Genomic DNA, 17,975 nt, shown 5'->3' on the forward strand with positions numbered 1-17,975 from the left:
TCAAAACCAATGGAGTACAACACAGTTAATTCCTTTCTCTCCTGTTTACGTTCTTTTACCATGCCCATCACTATGATGAGTGCTAAATTGTGTTGCTCTTATAGGGCCAGATTGTTCCTTGCCACTAGGGCTGGACAAGGATTTGGGGCGTGTAGGTGAACGTGAATGAAGCCTTGTCTCACATTGTACCATTCAGAGGGACCAGATGCCAGTCACTGTGCTCAGGGTGTAACGCTCTCCAAGAGGCAGGCAGATGGCAGAGCTGATCCTGCATGTGGTGAGGGAATGAATGGCACAGTGTGTACCCTGCAAGAAGGTGTAGCAGTGGCTGCTATGACCCATGAGTCTCTGATGTCCCTGGAGGCACTGTGCCAGAATAAAGGCCTTCAGGTTCTCTTGGTAGGGCAGTGCGCTTCTTCACCCTTCCTATTGCAGAACTATTTCTTTAAGCATAATCTAGCCCATGGTGTCTAAATATGCCCCTGTTTTTTTATCCAAGTTATTCACACTTCTAAACAAAGATCAGACTCAAGCCCTAGAGAAAGGGGAAAAGCATTTCTAGGACCAACCCATTAGACATGCACTAAGAAACAATTCGGTCTCTGGACTTGGTTAGGCTGTTTTTCCTACAGTCATGCACATCTGGTGTCTTAGCAAACAAGGAGGCCATTAATGAAGCCACAACTTTGTCTTGTTAAAATCGATCTTGTGATTGCTGAGAAGGCCAGAGGCTGTAATTAAATTTGACATCAGTGGGCTAATGTGCATGTACTAATGCAGTTGCCTACTGTGAATGCTGAAAAAGCACTGTAAACACTCCTGGTGAATCTGACTTTCACAATACATGTGTTCATGGATATGGTTGGCATATCTTACAGGCAGTACAGTGGGGCCAGTGTATTCTGAAAAAGAATGCCCTAGACTTTTACACTGTGAGAAAACAAAGAAGAATTACTGACTGGTCTGTGTCTTTAGGAATATGAACAGCATCATGATGATTTATCTATCTAGAGCAGGTGTGGGCAAACTATGGCCCGGGGGTTGCATCCAGCCCTTCGGACCTTTTAATCCGGCCCTTGAGCTCCCGCCGGGAGCAGGTTCCAGGGCTTGCCCCGCTCCACATATGCTGTGGCTCCTGAAAGAAGTAGCATGTGCCCCTTCTCGCTCCTACGTGTAGGGGTTGCCACGGGATTCCGCACGCTGCCCCCATGGCTCCGCATTGGCCGGCAACCATGGCCAATGGGAGCTGCAGGGGCGGTGCCTGCAGATGGGAGAGCACGCAGAACCGACATGCCTCTGCGTAGGAGCCAGAGGGGGGACATGCTGCTGCTTCCGAGAGCCGCTTGAGGTAAGCGCTGACCGCAGCCTGCACCCCTGACCCCCTCCAGCGCCCCAACCCGCTGCCCCAGCCCTGATCACTCTCCCGCCCTCCAAACCCCTCGGTCCTACCCTACGGCACCCTCGAGCCCGCACCCCCAGCCAGAGCCCTCACCTCCCCACTCGCACCCCTACCCCAGACCAGAGCTCCCTCCCACTCCCTGAAGTCCTCATTTCTGGCCCCACCCCAAAGCCCGGTACCTCCAGCCGGAGCCTCCAACACCCCAACCCCCAATGTCATGAGTATTCATGGCCCGTCATACAATTTCCATACCCAGATGTGGCCCTCGGGCCAAAAAGTTTGCCCACCGCTGGTCTAGAGAAACATTTTAGACTGGAGCTGTTGTAACAGTTGATATTCCAACCATTTCAAGATTTTCTTTTTACTTATCTGAACTATAAAGTCAAAGTTTTGCAGTGAAATTCAGTCTTCACTCACCATGGAGGACTGACCAGAGAAACATGACTATTGGGGCAGGTTTTTCAAAGAATTAAGAGGAGGAATTTTTAACTTTTCCCATTTTTAGCCATTCAGTAACACTTCTTGGTTATGATAAAAGTTGATAAATACTTAGTTTTAATGATTTATTGAATTTTGATAGTCGTAGAACAGTAGTATCTCATAAATATCATCATCCAGGCAGATCCCAAAGAGACATAGCCTCCTTGTAGATTGAGTACCACCCAGCTGATCTTTAGCTGGATCTTTAAGACAGTTCTTTAGCTGAAACAACGAGGAGTCCTCGTGGCACCTTAGAGACTAACAAATTTATTTGGGCATAAGCTTTTGTGGGCTAGAACCCACTTCTTCAGATACATGGAGTGGAAAATACAGGAGCAGATATAAATACATGAAAGGATGGGAGTTGCCTTACCAAGTGTAAAGTCAGGAAAAATAACTTTTGAAGTGGTAATGAGAGTGGCCCATTTCAGACAGTTGACAAGAAGGTGTGAGTAACAGTAGGGGGAAATTAGGTTTAGATTTTGTAATGACCCAGCCACTCCCAGTAGAATGTGCTGTGTTGAGCAGTAAAACAATTTTTTTAAAAGATCTACTTAGACTTTAAAGCCAAATTTTGTCTTTGGAAGCACATTTGCAGCTCCCACTCACCTTGTGTGAACTCTTGGCCCCATTACATTCAGTAGGGCTGGGATTTCACACTTTACACGGAACCTTGCCTGTACTTCTGAAGGCAGAGTTTTAAACACTTAATGGATGGGAATGCCATTATTTGGAAAATACTTATCTGTTTTCCGTTTGACTAAATGCAGCCCACTGGTTGGAGAAATGCTTAAATACTCAGCTTTTTCCATTACAGTGTAATCCCCTTCCATAACAATGTGTGTCTAAAATGAGATACACGTGGAGAGTGAGGTGTAAGCGACAATCCATTTATCACCTAACTCCTCTCCCACAAATACATCTCTACACTGGCTCCCCTTTGCATGACACATCTAATTTAAGATTCTCATCCTTGCCTTTATGGCTCTGCACTGCTCTCGCTTCATGTAAAGTCCTCTCTCTGCTCTGCCATCAAAACCAGCTTGAATGCCCTATTTGTTTCCTGTTCCCATACCTGTTTACATGTCTTTTTCCATGCTTCCCTTGTACATTGAATGACCTTTTTATCCTAGTTCTTGAAGCTACCAACTTCTTCCCATAAGAAGTGGGTCCATAGTAAGAACTCTCTGCCCCAAAACTTCCCACTCATCAGGGTTTCTCAGTGCATCCTGTCTGACTTATGTTGTAATATCTTGGTGCAGGGAATGTCTTTATATTGTGCTTTGTGCAGTGCCTAGTACTATATCAGCATTTTTCAAAAGTAATTATTGTAGTGTTTAATTCTTGCTGGATGTTTTCAGAATCAAATATCTTGGTAGCTGCAGTTTGCACTGCATTTGCCTAACACACTGTTGGCACTATAAAAGTAATAAGAATAATTTGCATAGATTTAGATGAAAATGTCATCTTTTATCTCAGTAATAGCTGCCTGTCTGAAAGTGTTTAAAAGGAAAGCAATCTGATTACAGTAGCACCTCAGAATTGGGAACACCAGAGTTACAAACTGACTGGTCAACCACACACCTCATTTGGAACCGGAAGTACACAATCAGGCAGCAGCGGAGACAAAAAAAAAAAAAAAGCAAATACAATACAGTTCTAAAAAAATAAAGGGAAAGTTTAAAAATAAAAAAAGATTTGACAAGGTAAGGAAACTGATTCTGTGCTTATTTCATTTAAATTAATCTGGTTAAAAGCAGCATTATTCTTCTGCATAGTAAAATTTCAAAGCTGTGTTAAATCAATGTTCAGTTGTAACCTTTTGAAAGAACAACTGTAACATTTTTTTCAGAGTTACGAACATTTCAGAGTTACGAAAAGCCTTCATTCCCAAGGTGTTCATAACTCTGAGGTTCTATTATACTTACTCTGGGGGGCTCAATCTTGCCAGGAGCAGAACTAGAAGAAATATTTTAGTATGTGATTAAATATCAGCTTTCAAAAGTGCTCATAACCTGAAATTCTGGTCTATTTAGATGGCCAAATGCCCCAATTCTTGAAAATCTAAGCCTCAGTGTCCAAATTTTTCCATGTATAAAATGAGAACAATAATATTTATCTCACAGGATTTAACTAATGTTTGGAAATACACGCTGTTTACTTTTATCTTGAAGAATCAAAGTCAAGATCATTTTTACAGACTGTATATAGGAGTCTCGCTCCCATCCCTGAAATGCAGCCTTCTCTTGTTCTGCACCAGCAAAACTGTTGAATCACTCATATGAATTCTTACAGCAGCTTGGATTTTCACTGGGACTCTGGGAGCGGAATAAGTTTTTGTGCCTGCAGATTCCTTTCCAGTATTAGAGCCATGATTTGTGAAATCTGACTAAATCCCGCTCCCCTTTGAAATCAGTGGCAAAACTCACATTAACCTCAAGGAGAATAGGAGGAGACCCAAACTTATGGTTTGTATTGCAGCAGTGCCTAGAAATTAGGGATGTAAATACCATTTAAAAAGTTAACCATTTAAACGATTCAAAAATATTTAGTTTAAGCAGTTAACCAATTAAGCGGCTGGGGCAGGCCAGGGTCATGGTGAGCTTGCTCCGGGCGGTGCTGCTGTGGTCGCTCTGGCTGGCGTAGGGCCGCTGTGGTTGGCCAGCCTACCAGCTGGTGCGGACCCACTGGGGGTCCAGGGTTTAACGGTTAAGGTGGATTAACCAGTAAGACTCATGCTTACCAGTTAACTCGTTAACATTTTACTTCCGTACTAGAAACCCCAGTCAAGGTCAGGGTCCTGTTGTGCTAGGCACTGTATACAAACGTAGTCAGACAGATTCTGCCATATGTAAATAGAGGCACAGAGAGGTAAAGTGGCTTGCCCAAAGTCAGACAGTAGATTGGTGGCAGAGCTGGTAATAGAGGCCAGGGGAAGAGATCCTCACTGATGCTCCAGGCTCTTTACACTGGGTAAAAAGGCTGGAGCAGCATATAGGCGCCCTAAAAGCCTTGGTTCCAGCAGTGAGAGGATTGCCCTAGAGCAGTTACTGAAGCAGACTGCTTAAGGCTGCTTTCTGAGCAGGATCCCTTTACGAGGTCTGATGTAGGGAGTGGGCAGAGGATGGGAGGGGCATGTTGGGACTGGGGCCTCAGGATTGTGTAAATTTCAGGCAGGAGTGCAGCCCTGAGACTTAGACTTTCATTATGCACCATAATGTAGATTTGTACTATGTACCTGAGTTGCATGCCTTTAGGTAATTTCCTGCGTCCGTGAATTTTCTGATAATTTCAGTATGGTTATGAAGATAACTTTTATCATGTTTGTCCTCTCACATTCTAGTCTGTATTTAGTTGTAATGGATAGCATGCTGCAGCTGTCTTATGCAGTCTTTCTTTAGGATAGCCTTGTAAATGAGGGGGCTTTTTCATTGCCTTTTGCTTTGTTGTTGAGGAAAATGCTGTTGTATCATAAAAATTAATTAAGTTTTCTCTCTACCTTCTCTGTGTTAAAAGTAGTGCAAATATAATTTTGTTGTCAGTACATAACTTTTCTTCAAATTAGGCAAAGTGTGCTGTGATTGCAGCTTAGTATAATAAACATGATAGTTTTGCAGTTACCTCATCTTCCCCCTGCACCTTTATTTGTTGTATCTACCTGCAGTCCCTCATCATGTGCTAACATTGTTAATTTTGGGGGACACTGGCTTTTTAAAAAAATTCCATGTGTGTGCAGCACCTTCCTCAACGGGGCCTTGATCATTTACTGAGGATTTTAGGTGCTACCCAATATAAATAATAAAAATAATTTATTAATGGTTTTAACTTTCCTCCCCAAGATACCTTTACATTAAAAATATTTTTGCCTGTATTGATTTAATAGGTGTTAATCCTTTGCAAAAAGTGAATTGAAAACACTGAAAATAAACATGCAGTAGAACGTTGCTAATCTGCCCACTTCATGCCCAAAAATGCAATCTCATCTGAAATGATGACTCCTATCAATAAGAATCCATAACTTACAAAAAATGCTACAATATGCTTATATGTCAATTAAGTCCTAGTCCCGCAAGGTCCTGAGTGCCCTCAACTTCCACTGATGTCTCTGTCTTCATACTTCTCTGTGACAGTATCTGGTGCACTGCTGAAACTAGATAAATACAAAGAACCTTCATTATACCATTGAGATAAGTGGAATTACACTGGCATAAAATTGGTGTAACAATGTGGAAAATTTACACTAACATGTTATGAAGTATTATCAATCACTAAAATTAAACCATAAATAAATGGGAAAATACATTTTCTGATCCATATATTTTTTCTTTGTTTTCTTCTTATGGCCTGATTCTGCAAAATGTTGAACTCACTTAACTCTCCTTGACTGTAGTGGGAATCAAAATAGCTAGCACCTCGTAGGAGGCACACAGCACTTTCCCTTCTTCACTAATTCACAAAAACGTAGTCATTTGCAGTGGGTCTCCCATGGATTAATTCAAATTAATGAGGTTCTACTGCATCTGAATTACGTTCAATTACTCTCATTGATGACACCGGCATTACTAAGGCAAACATGGCTCAGCACAATTCTAGTTATTCACCTCTTGAATGTTTGAAAGGGTCATATTCTGCTGTTATTTCACACACAGAAACCCCCATTGACAGCAGCTAGAGTCTTGCTAAATAATGAAGGCAGAACATAAAGCTCATTTGTTCTGCTGGATATCCAGATGATGAAGGGCACACAAATTGCCGCACTGGCCTGCACTGTATTTCTGGGCCCTCCACTGATAGTGGAGAAAATGCCTGTAAAGTACAAGCCACCCTGGAGTTTTGGTAGGGCATAACTGTTGAGGGTTGTGCCAACTCTGTTAAATCCATTTAAGTTTTCGTTAAATCTGATAAATGTGTTACTGATTTCATGAGGGAGCCTTGTGACTGGTCAGAGCATGTTGTCATGTCACTGCAGTCTTATAAATAATGAGAACAGTGACTCACAATTAAGCTTTTTGTTCATATTGTGCTTGGAGCCCCTAACTATCTTTGGTTCACAAGGTGGCATAGTTATAGTTTTAATGAATTTCGTTCTTGTTATAAAAGGGGCTCTTCTTCTTTTGTAAGAACTGCATTGGCAAGTGGATACAAAGTCCAGGAAGTAATCTTGCAAATATTTTGTTGATTTTTTTTAAGGCAATGCAGGGGCCGCATCAGCACTAATTTGGGAGGGGTGGGTAATATACCAACAGAAATAATGGTGATTCCTTTTTTAAAATAGTCTATGCAGCTTTCAAAGATTAACTTATTCTGCCTCATTTTTACAAGTCAGTCAACTTAATTTTAAAAAAAAGTTTCTCCTTAAAAAGTGCATAAATGAGCAAGCCAAAATAAGAAAAATGTACAAAAGTATAAATGGTGAACAAATAGTAGGGCCACTTGGCAAAACCTGCTGTGAATTCATAGTTCCTGTACAGTGCACCTGTTTTCCCATCCAGCTTATTTCTTGTGGTGGTGTTCCCTTCAACAGAGCTGTGGAATGCTGTTGTGTGCAGGAGGTTATGAAAGGCTCAGTCCTACAGAAGCCATCCTCCCAGACTTACTAGAAGTCATTCTCCAATATGTATAATTTTAGATGATTTAGCCAGAGTTATTTTAGAATCTGGGGAGGTCCAATACTACTATTTTCTAATAGAGCACAGGAAATTATTTTTCCTTTTTGGAAAATTGTGCAAAAATAAGCTAACTAATGTCCTCATCCTGTTCTGGCTTTATATGAAGGGTGTCAACAATGTGGCTCACCAAATAATCCCATCCTTATGAGGTACAACCCGCTGTGGGAAAGTTTCATGAGTCATTAGAGCTGGACCAAGTCTGAATTTGGCCCTGGCTACATTCAAGCTGGGAGGTGCGATTGCCTGTGTTAAGTCTGATTGAGCTAACGACTAAAATTAGAAGTCTGCTACTGTGGCACAGATAGCAGGAGGGTCTAGCCTGTGTGAGCCTGTCCAAGACCCTAGGCACATACTGAGGTGGCTAACCCGAACTTCTGCTGCCCGTGCCTCCATAGCTACACTTTTAACTTTTAGGTGTTAACTCAATCAGAGCGAGCATGTGTGTGTATGCCTGAGCTAGGAATCACGCCTCCCTCTCGAATGTAGACGTACCCGTAGTCCTTGCAGACTGCACCTGTTACCTCCCATTCAGCGGGATATGTTGTACCCTGCAGTGGAGCTTGGATTTCATTGATGCACAAACTGAGGGCTAGTCTACACAACCGTGCTACATCGGCACAGCTGCATTGGTGCAGCTGCGCCATTGTAGCGTGTCTGGGGAAGACATGCTATGCCAACACGAGAGCACTCTTCCATTAGCATAATTACCCCACCTCAGCAAGAGGCGGAAGCTACGTCAGCAGAAGAGCGTCTCCCGCCGACATAGCACCAGTGTGAACAGCTGATAGGTTGATGTAACTTGCCTTGCTCAGAGGGGTGGCTTATTCACACCCGAGTGACATGAGTTACATTGACCTAAGCTGTAGTGTAGACGAGCCCTGAATGAGGTGGGCAATGGTGGCATGCTTGAGTACAGCACAGAGGCTCATGATTAGGCTGGTGGAGAAAGGTAGTATATCATTCAGAAAAGTCCAGAGAACCAATATTGTTACCCCAGAAGGTGAAATGGGAACAGTTAGATTAAATAGCTAATTGGAGAATCCTGATTTATTTTTTCTTACATCATGGATTTAATATTGGAAAAAACTGAAATGTTCATTAGCTGTTCTTTTTAAATTTTGACTTTTGATACATTTTGCTTTGCATTTTAGGTACCCAGATAAGCTGTTTTCCTCCCAGCTCATTCTCCTGGCGCCAGGCTGCGTATGTGGATTCCTACTGCTGGGCAGCTGTGCAGCAAAAGCAGTTATCACAGAGCGATTCAGGACACATTCCACTGTGGCTTCATAAAGTATGTACCGATATATTTTCTTCTTGAAAACTGGGTCCAATGCAGAAGTCTGTATTTCCCTTTCCCTTCTCCCTATCCCCAACTTCTCTTATTGACTCAAAACCATTTATTATAGCACTTGTCAATTTATTTTTAGAGCGTATATTTACTTTCACTGGTATCCAAATATGGCATTGTTGGAAAAAGTATTAGCTTTAAAAAAAACCCTCCTGCCTTGCCATACCCAGTAAATGTTGCCAATTATCTGATTTACAAGTAATGGCAACATTAAAGTGTTATCCTCTGAAACACATCTAAGTAAACATACTCCACATATTTCTCCCTAGTGTAAATTCCGAGACATGTCTGCTGATTTTAATGACTCCTTTTTGCTCCTATTAGCACTGCACAGTCCACAAAGCTATAAGAAAGTGAGTTGGATTCTGTTTCATCTCATGACATTAACTAAGGGACAGATTTTGCCACCGTTACTCAAGTAGCATAGTATCTTACTCTATCCATGCTCCCACTGGCTTCAGTAGGACTCTTCCTGGAGACCTGCTGAAGTCCATGGGACCATTTAGCATGAGTAAGGTTGTCACAATCTGATTCTAAGATCCAATTGCAGAGCTAATAGCAATAGTCTATTTATTTTGTTTTCCTTTGAGTTGATGAATTTTTGTTATTTGGTTTCTCTTTATTTAGTTTTGTTCCTAACAATTGGGCACTGATATTCTCTTGCATGTAGCAGCGGACCCTTTAATGCTACCCATGGTGAACACCTGAAGCCATTCATAGTTTTTAATTTTTGCCCAAAGGTAGGGTTACCAGATAGCAACTGTGAAAAAACAGGACAGGGGGTGGAGGTAGTAGGTGCCTATATAAGAAAAAGTCCCAAAAAATGAGACTGTCCCTCTAAAAATGGGACATCTGGTCACCCTACCCAAAGGGCTTAGTCATTTTGGCAATAGGTGCTATCCCAAAGATGGATATATGGCCTTATTACCATGCTCTCTGTAGTGGTTTAATTAGCATTACCCATGATTTTTTGAGATGTTTACTTTAAATTAGGGCTGTCAAATTATTAAAAAAATTAATCGCAATTAATCACACTGTTAAACAATAATTGAATATCATTTATTTAAATATTTTTGGATGTTTTCTACATTTTCAAATGTATTGATTTCAATGACAACACAGGATACAAAGTGTACAGTGCTCACTTTATATTTATTTTTGATTACAAGTATTTGCACTGTAAAAAAAATAAAAGAAATAGTATTTCAATTCACCTCATACATGTATGGTAGTGCACTCTCTTTTCCATGAAATTTGAACTTACAAATGTAGAATTATGCACAAAAAACCCCGCATTTAAAAATAAAACAATGTAAAATTTTAGAGCCTTCAAGTCCGCTCAGTCCTACTTGTTCAGCCAATCGCTCGGACAGACAAGTTTGTTTACATTTGCAGGAGACAATGCTGCCCACTTCTTGTTTACAATGTCCCCTGAAAGTGAGAACAGGCATGCCACTGTTGTAGCCGGCGTCGCAAGATATTTACGTGCCAGATGTGCTAAAGATTCATATATCCCTTCATTCTTCAACCATCATTTCAGGGGACATGTGTCCATGCTGGTGACAGGTTCTGCACAATAACAATCCAAAGGAGCTTTCTTTTTTTGCTGGTTCGGGTTCTGTAGTTTCCGCATCAGAGTGTTGCTTTTTTAAGACTTCTGAGAGCATGCTCCCTCCACACCTCATCCCTCTCAGATTTTGGAAGGCAGTTCAGATTCTTAAATCTTGGGTCAAGCGCTGTAGCTATCTTTAGAAATCTCACATTGGTACTTTCTTTGTGTTTTGTGAAATCTGCAGTGAAAGTGTTCTTAAAATGAACAACATGTGCTGAGTCATCATCCAAGACTGCTACAACATGACATATATGGCAGAATGCAGGTAAAATAGAGCAGGGGACATAAAATTCTCCCCCCAAGTTCAGTCACAAATTTAATTAAAGCATTTTTTTTAACGAGCGTCATCAGCATGGAATGGAATGCTGGCCGAGTTACGCTATTCCCAATGACTCTTAAATGAGCTCATTTATACTTGACAGAACTCCTGAAGCATTGCCGGGAAGTCAGTGTTAATGAATGCCATTCTATTTCTGTCTTATTAGCCTTCATGCTTAGTGAGGTCCCAGGAAAGGAGCCACATCATAATTGTCAACAGCACCTTCCAGTTCCCTTTGGGGTGTCTCTAGGTGTTTGATTCCCATTTGTTATTGCCAGGGCTAGCTGCTGCTTGCTGCACCTGTTACTTTGCTTGCTATATTGATTGCACTTTCGCATCAGAAAAGGGATTTAGCTGTCTCCCAAAACACACTGTGTGCCATGGAGTAGTAAAAGCTAATCGTCCTGCACCTTTTGTGTAGATAAGATAAAAAAGCACGCTGTGTTTATGTTAGCACAATGACATTCACAAGTGACGGGAACCTTGTTTAGTTCAAGTAAGGGAAAATTAACCAAATTCATCCCAAGTGCAAGGTACTGAAGTCAGTAGAGAGACATCAGAGATAAATTTGGGTCCAAAGTTTTTAAAACAGTGTTCAGGTTTATATTTGTGGGTTTGTAGAGACACGTTTGTTTACAAAGCACCACAAGTGCTGTTTACTGTTCTGACTCACTTTCCACTGTGATGTAATGGCATGCAGGAGAGCTCCATTTAAAGTAGCTAAGGAGGCACTACATTGTGTTTTTTAGGTTAAAGGCATGGGGCTGGGAGAAAGCGCATTTCACTTTGAAATGAATACTCCTCGCTGCTGCTTGTTTTCTGATCTATGTCAAAGTAACACCATCAAAGTTTTGAGAGCTAAAATTGCATTTAGTATTATGTTAAATTAGTTCAAATCATAATAGTGTTGCCGGCATCCAGTGCCGAGAGGCTGAACAACAGCTTGAGTTGGTTCGTTACCTGGTGTGCTACACCCAATAAACACAACGGGGTGGAGAAGCAGAAAAGTTTATTTGCAGCTGCAAAAAGGTACAGGGAGAATAAAATCTCAAATCCTGCACACAGAGCAGGAAGTTACACAGGCTTTTATACATCCTTTTTCCCAGCATACTTATCCAATAGCAAGCTGCCCCAAGTATCCATATAGCCAGCCAATCCAGTTCCCAGCTAGTTTCCTGATTCTCTGTATCATTTGTTAAACCATACATAAAGCTGCTTTATTCAGCATTGTTCTTCCATATCTCCCCTGTTTGGCCTTGCTTAGTTTCAGGCCGTCTGACTCTGCAACATACTGTTGCAGATTCTCAGCATAACTGCTGTGTGTGCCTCCAGGCGGGGGGGCCAAGGACACTTGGGCCTAGTACGCAGAGCTGCTGCGAGTGCCTCCAGGCAGGAGGGGGGGCCAAGGACACCGGGGCCTAGTGCAAGGGGGCTTCATCGACACTCATGGTCTTCCATCCCCTCGAGTTACCTAGTGGCCATGGCCCAGTGTCCCCAACAATAGTATATAAGTAATAATGAAAGCAGAGTAAGTACAGGAACTTTTTTTGGACCTGTTTTGAGATGGATTAATAAAACAGCAAATAAATAAGAAACAGGTGGGTTGGAAAATGTCATATGTATTGAAAATAGTTTGGGATTCAGTTTAAGATCTAGGGCCAGGATAATCTCCAAGCCAGATTGCATTCCCTCAGGGTTCCATGAGTAATATGCCTACTCTTTTTCCCACTGAAGCCAATGGTAAAACTCCCATTAACTTCAACAGGATCCATAGTGAATTTAATTCCTGGCTTCTGGAAATTGTTCTTAGTTCATATCTATCTGTGGAGGGGTTTTCCCAGGCATAGTCTTTCTCTTTCTCCTACGAGACAGAGTAATTCAGAACCTGTAGTCAATTAGCCTAAGATATCTGATAGCTTTTGATCCTTCTCTTCCCCCTGAGAAATGTCCTAGTCCCATATTGCTCTAATTCTTGCTTATTTTATATTTTTTCTGTCCCCAATGCTTTTCTCATTACATGGCAGAGGATTTACTTTTCTTAAAGCTTGATTCAGTCTTGAGGTTGCAGTTTTCACAGCTCTATTAAATTAGAGTTAATACACTAAACTAGTGCTGGACCAGCCTGAGTGTTTGGGTCCCACTGGTGCTGCTGGATTTTACCGAAAAGTATTTATCCAGAAGTCAATGAGAGCTGAACATGCCATAACCGATCTTTTCTGTATGTTGCTAGAGTCTTCCCATGCCATGGCTCCCCAGGCGTTCGAGTGCTTTCCTTAGTTCAGCCTCCACCTTAATAACGCTCTTATTGAGCGCTCCACCTTTGTACAACACTGTTATTGGGTGCCCCACAACTGTTATTACCCCCACCTTTAAAAAATAATTCAGTCCAAACATGAATTTATCACTCACATTAAAGTGCCCTTTTAATTTATTATTTTTAGTTTGTTTATTTATTAGCTCCTGAAGGAATTGACAATGGTATCATCTGCATGACAGAGAGATTACAGGCTTGGGATTCAGGCTGCCCTCTGTGCAAATTGGGGAAAGAGCCCTGAAGTATGGCTTTAAGTATTTTGTAGAGATTCATTGTATGTGGTGTCAGAACCTGCAGAGAAAGACAGAGCAAGCAGCTGCACATATTGAATATAGGTGTTTGAGTATGCAAACAAACTTAAAAACAAACTTTACTTCATCTCATGCACACATTTTGCATACACAGTTAAAGTGCATCATATTTTGATAATGAAACATTTTCCATTCCAGTAGTAACTCAGGAGGATGTTCAAAAGTAGCTGCTAAAAGTGGACATTTTTAAATCAGCAAGACTGGGTAACTAGCATCTAAGAGTTTTAAAAGAATTGGCTGAAGCAGTTGCTAGACCATTAATGTTTATTTTCAATAACACTTGGAACATTGGTGGAGTTCCAGGAGACTGGAAGAAAGTCACTTTTATGCCAGTATTTTAAAAGGGTAAACTGGATGACCGAGGTAGTTATAGGCTTGTCAGCCTGATATTGATCGTAGACAAAACAATGGAGTGGCATTAATTACATTACCTTCCTTTAATTCTTGTATCAGCCAATCAACATGTGTTTATGGAAAATAGATCCTGTCAAACTAACTTGATATATTTTTTTATGAGATTTCAAGGTTGGTTGATAAAGGTAATAGTGTGGATATAACAGACTGACTTCTGTAAGGCATTTGACTTGGTACCATATGACGTTTTGATAAAACAACTAAAATGATACAAAATTAACATGAAGAAAAGGAGTACTTGTGGCACCTTAGAGACTGACATATTTGTTTAAGCATAAGCTTTCGTGAGCCTATGCTCAAATAAATTTGTTGGTCTCTAAGGTGCCACAAGTACTCCTTTTCTTTTTGCGAATACAGACTAACACAGCTGCTACTCTGAAACCTGTCAAAATTAACATGGTGCACATTAAATGGATAAAAAACTGACAGGTCTCAATCTCTTTGGGTCAAATTTTGAGAAATAAGCATTTTCATAGATTATATAAGGCCAAAAGGAGCCAACTAACCCTACCCCACTCCCCCTACGCTCCCTGCCCAAACTGGCTGCTCAGAGACCAGACCCTGTGGATCTGTGACACACACTGGAATAAATATTTTCCATGTCTAAGTCTTAGGCTAGTATTTTTGAAAAAGTTCGACTTCCAGTTAGGTAGGTAAATAAATGGTTGTGTTTTCAAAAGAGCTCAACCTATGAGCTCTCATGAAAATCTGGCCCCAGTGTGGGTACAGAACACTGGAAAAATATGGCCCTGAGCTCTGCTAAAAATCTGGTTTAAAGTTTTCTTTTTAATTAATATGAATTAATACCTGGTGTCAGATTTGGTGGCTTACATGTAATAGTGGTCAGTAGGGTAAGAAAGTAATACATTTCTTTTGTGGCTTTCATAGATTATCAAATATATTTTGTGACTTAATTTTATATCTTTTCAGGAAAGTACATAACATAAGAAAATGCTTTTGTAAATAATGTGTCAGTGATATCACTGAGGGTGAGAGAGGCTTTAAAATACTGATGTCACTATAAATTATGTTACTAGAGCTATCGTTAACATATAAAATGATGTCTCATATATTGCACAGTGTGGTGGCAGATAGGAACTGCAGAAGATTACCAGAGCAAATTTTGCATCTTCGATTACTCTGCTGTGAGTCTTACTCACAAAATACAGGCAGATGGTGCTGCAAGACTAATCCCTTTTATACTGTATTGTTTTTGAAGTCATGTGTTAATATTTCAGTTTATCGTTCTGGTTTAATAATGTTAATCACAGGACATTCGTAGCCTGGCTGTGGAAGCTATACTTAGTTTCCAGTTCTGCCGCTCTAACTTGCACTGAGTAGGACCTTACTCCATAAGTGGGACCATTGATTTCAATGTTTCTTTAATAACATGGCTGACATTGTACTTTCTCAGAGTACAAACTCTTGGAAACGAGAACAAAGACTCAGAAAACTCACCTTTGGGAATTGCTGACAGCTGCCCTGTTCACATGTGTGAGGGGTTTGTAGTTTCCCAGAGGGGTCAGAGGGAGTGGTCTCCAAACACTGCAGAGCTCAAGGATCCACCAGGAAAACCAGCTCCAGCCATATGGAGCCAGGTACATTGTTTTACTTTATTCACCTTATTTGCTTGGACTCTGCTTGTCCCCTTGAAAAGGGGCTTCTCCAGGAGCTAGCCACCTGCACCCTTATCCGAGGGAATAATTAGCACAGAATGACAAGTAATGTTGCTTCTAGCATCCTTAACTTCCATTGTCTTGTCAGGCAGAAATATTGCTCAGCTTGGACGGGAACATGCTATGTATATGTAATGTTTGCTCCCAGTTCCACCCATGATACCCCAAGATGCCCATCCCAGACACCCAGAGTAACAATCACACAGCATTTACGCTGAGCTGCTGCCAAAGACCCAGAGAAAGGGAAGCACACACCTTAGGGCTTATTTATGCTTGAAGTGCTACAGAGGCACAGCTTCTGCTCTGCCACTGTAGCGCCTCAGCGTAAACACTTCATACGCTGACGGGAGCAGTTTTCCCATTTGCATGGGAAATCCACCTCCCTGAGAGGTGGTAACTTGCTGGACAGAAGAATTCTTCCATTGCCTAGTGCTGTCTACACTGGGAGTTAGGTTGGCTTAACTACACCACTCAGGAGTGTGGATTTTTCACACCCTCGAGTGACATAGTTAAGCCGAATTAATTTTCTCATGTAGACCAGGCTCTTGGCTCTCCTATTCTCCTCCTGTTTCAGCCCTTTGAGCTCTTTCTCTAGAACTTTTCTTTTTCCTTTCCTGTTGTGGTGACTCATGATTATTCAGTATGGGGGATAATCTAGGATGGGTGTGTCTAATAATTCATCATTGTCTTCTCCTGGGCTGGACAATGGATGGGTATTTGAAGTTTGATTTTTTTGTGAGGTACTCCTCCCTGCCATGAGGTGTACTTGAAGTTGTAATACAGGTTATGAACAGTTTTCTGCATACATAAATACATAAATTTATAACCACAGTCTGAGATAGACACTGTATGACATCTACATATCTCACAATGATCATCAAGTTCAGAACATTATAAGTTTTCATAAAAGACCTTTCTCATTATACTTTTATGGTACAATAATACAATATGCAGGCAGTTGGTTCAACTGCTCATTTTTGGGGTTTGATCCTTCTGTTCTTCCCTTGGGGTGTCTGGACCCTGATCGTTCCAATAGCGTATTGACAGATAGACTTTAACTGGTGATGTTCAGAATTTGAACACTTCCTACAAATGGCTTTGTTTATCTGAATCCTAATCACGAAGGAAGGGCCTTTTGCATGTACAGTAAACTCCAGTATCACAGGGGTAGCCATGTTAGTCTGGATCTGTAAAAGCAGCAAAGAGTCCTGTGGCACCTTATAGACTAACAGACGTAATGGAGCATAAGCTTTCGTGGGTGAATACCCACTTCGTCGGATGCATGTAGTGGAAATTTCCAGAGGCAGGTATAAATATGCAAGCAAGAATCAGGCTAGGGATAACGAGGTTAGTTCAGTCGGGGAGGATGAGGCCCTCTTCTAGCAGTTGAGGTGTGAATACCAAGGGAGGAGAAACTGCTTTTGTACTTGGCTAGCCATTCACAGTCTTTGTTTAATCCTGAGCTGATGTTGTCAAATTTGTAAATGAACTGAAACTCAGCAGTTTCTCGTTGAAGTCTGGTCCTGAAGTTTTTTTGCTGCAGGATGGCTACCTTTACATCTGCTATTGTGTGTCCAGCGAGGTTGAAGTAGTGTTCTACAGGTTTTTGTATATTGCCATTCCTAATATCTGATTTGTGTCCATTTATCCTTTTACGTAGGGACTGTCCAGTTTGGCCGACGTACATAGCATTGGGGCATTGCAGGCACGTGATGGCGTATATTACATTGGTGGACATTCAGGTGAATGAACCGGTGATGGTGTGACTGATCTGGTTAGGTCCTGTGATGGTGTCGCTGGTGTAGATATGTGGGCAGAGTTGGCATCGATGTTTGTTGCATGGATTGGTTCCTGAGTTAGAGTTACTATGGTGTGGTGTGTAGTTGCTGGTGATAATATGCTTCAGGTTGGCGGATTGTCTGTGGGTGAGGACTGGCCTGCCTCCCAAGGCCTGTGAAAGTGAGGGATCATTGTCCAGGATGGGTTGTAGATCACCGATGATGCGTTGGAGAGGTTTTAGCTGAGGACTGTATGTGATGGCCAGTGGAGTTCTGTTGGTTTCTTTCTTGGGCTTGTCTTGCAGCAGGAGGCTTCTGGGTACACGTCTGGCTTCTGGGTACACGTCTGGCTTCTGGGTACATGTTGATCTGTTTCCTTATTTCCTCATGTGGGTATCGTATATTTGAGAATGCTTGATGAAGATCTTGTAGGTGTTGGTCTCTGTCTGAGGGGTTGGAGCAAATGCAGTTGTACCTCAGCGCTTGGCTGTAGACAATGGATCGTGTGGTGTGTCCAGGATGGAAGCTGGAGGCATGAAGGTAAGCATAGTGGTCGGTGGGTTTTCGGTATAGGGTGCTGTTAATGTGACCGTCACTTATTTGCACTGTGGTGCCTAGGAAGTGGACCTCCCGTGTAGATTGGTCCAGGCTGAGG

At 41.7% G+C, this 17,975-nt stretch overlaps 1 protein-coding gene across 4 annotated transcripts in view; it reads left to right on the top strand.

Moving 5' to 3' along the window:
• HEPHL1 (hephaestin like 1) overlaps positions 1-17,975 on the top strand; it is a 104,277-nt gene that overhangs the window by 78,439 nt on the left and 7,863 nt on the right. For 3 of the 4 annotated variants that reach the window (XM_048843133.2, XM_048843152.2, XM_048843161.2), the window contains one exon: positions 8,700-8,839. In XM_048843133.2, coding sequence (XP_048699090.2) covers positions 8,700-8,838 — 139 coding nt within the window. In that variant the 3' untranslated portion in view covers position 8,839. Of the gene's footprint in view, positions 1-8,699; positions 8,840-15,280; positions 15,421-17,975 lie in introns of those variants that run through there. The other variant, XM_048843142.2, reaches the window with a different exon arrangement.

This window comes from Caretta caretta, chromosome 1 (genome assembly GCF_965140235.1).
Source record: "Caretta caretta isolate rCarCar2 chromosome 1, rCarCar1.hap1, whole genome shotgun sequence".
Lineage (NCBI taxonomy): Eukaryota > Metazoa > Chordata > Testudines > Cheloniidae > Caretta > Caretta caretta.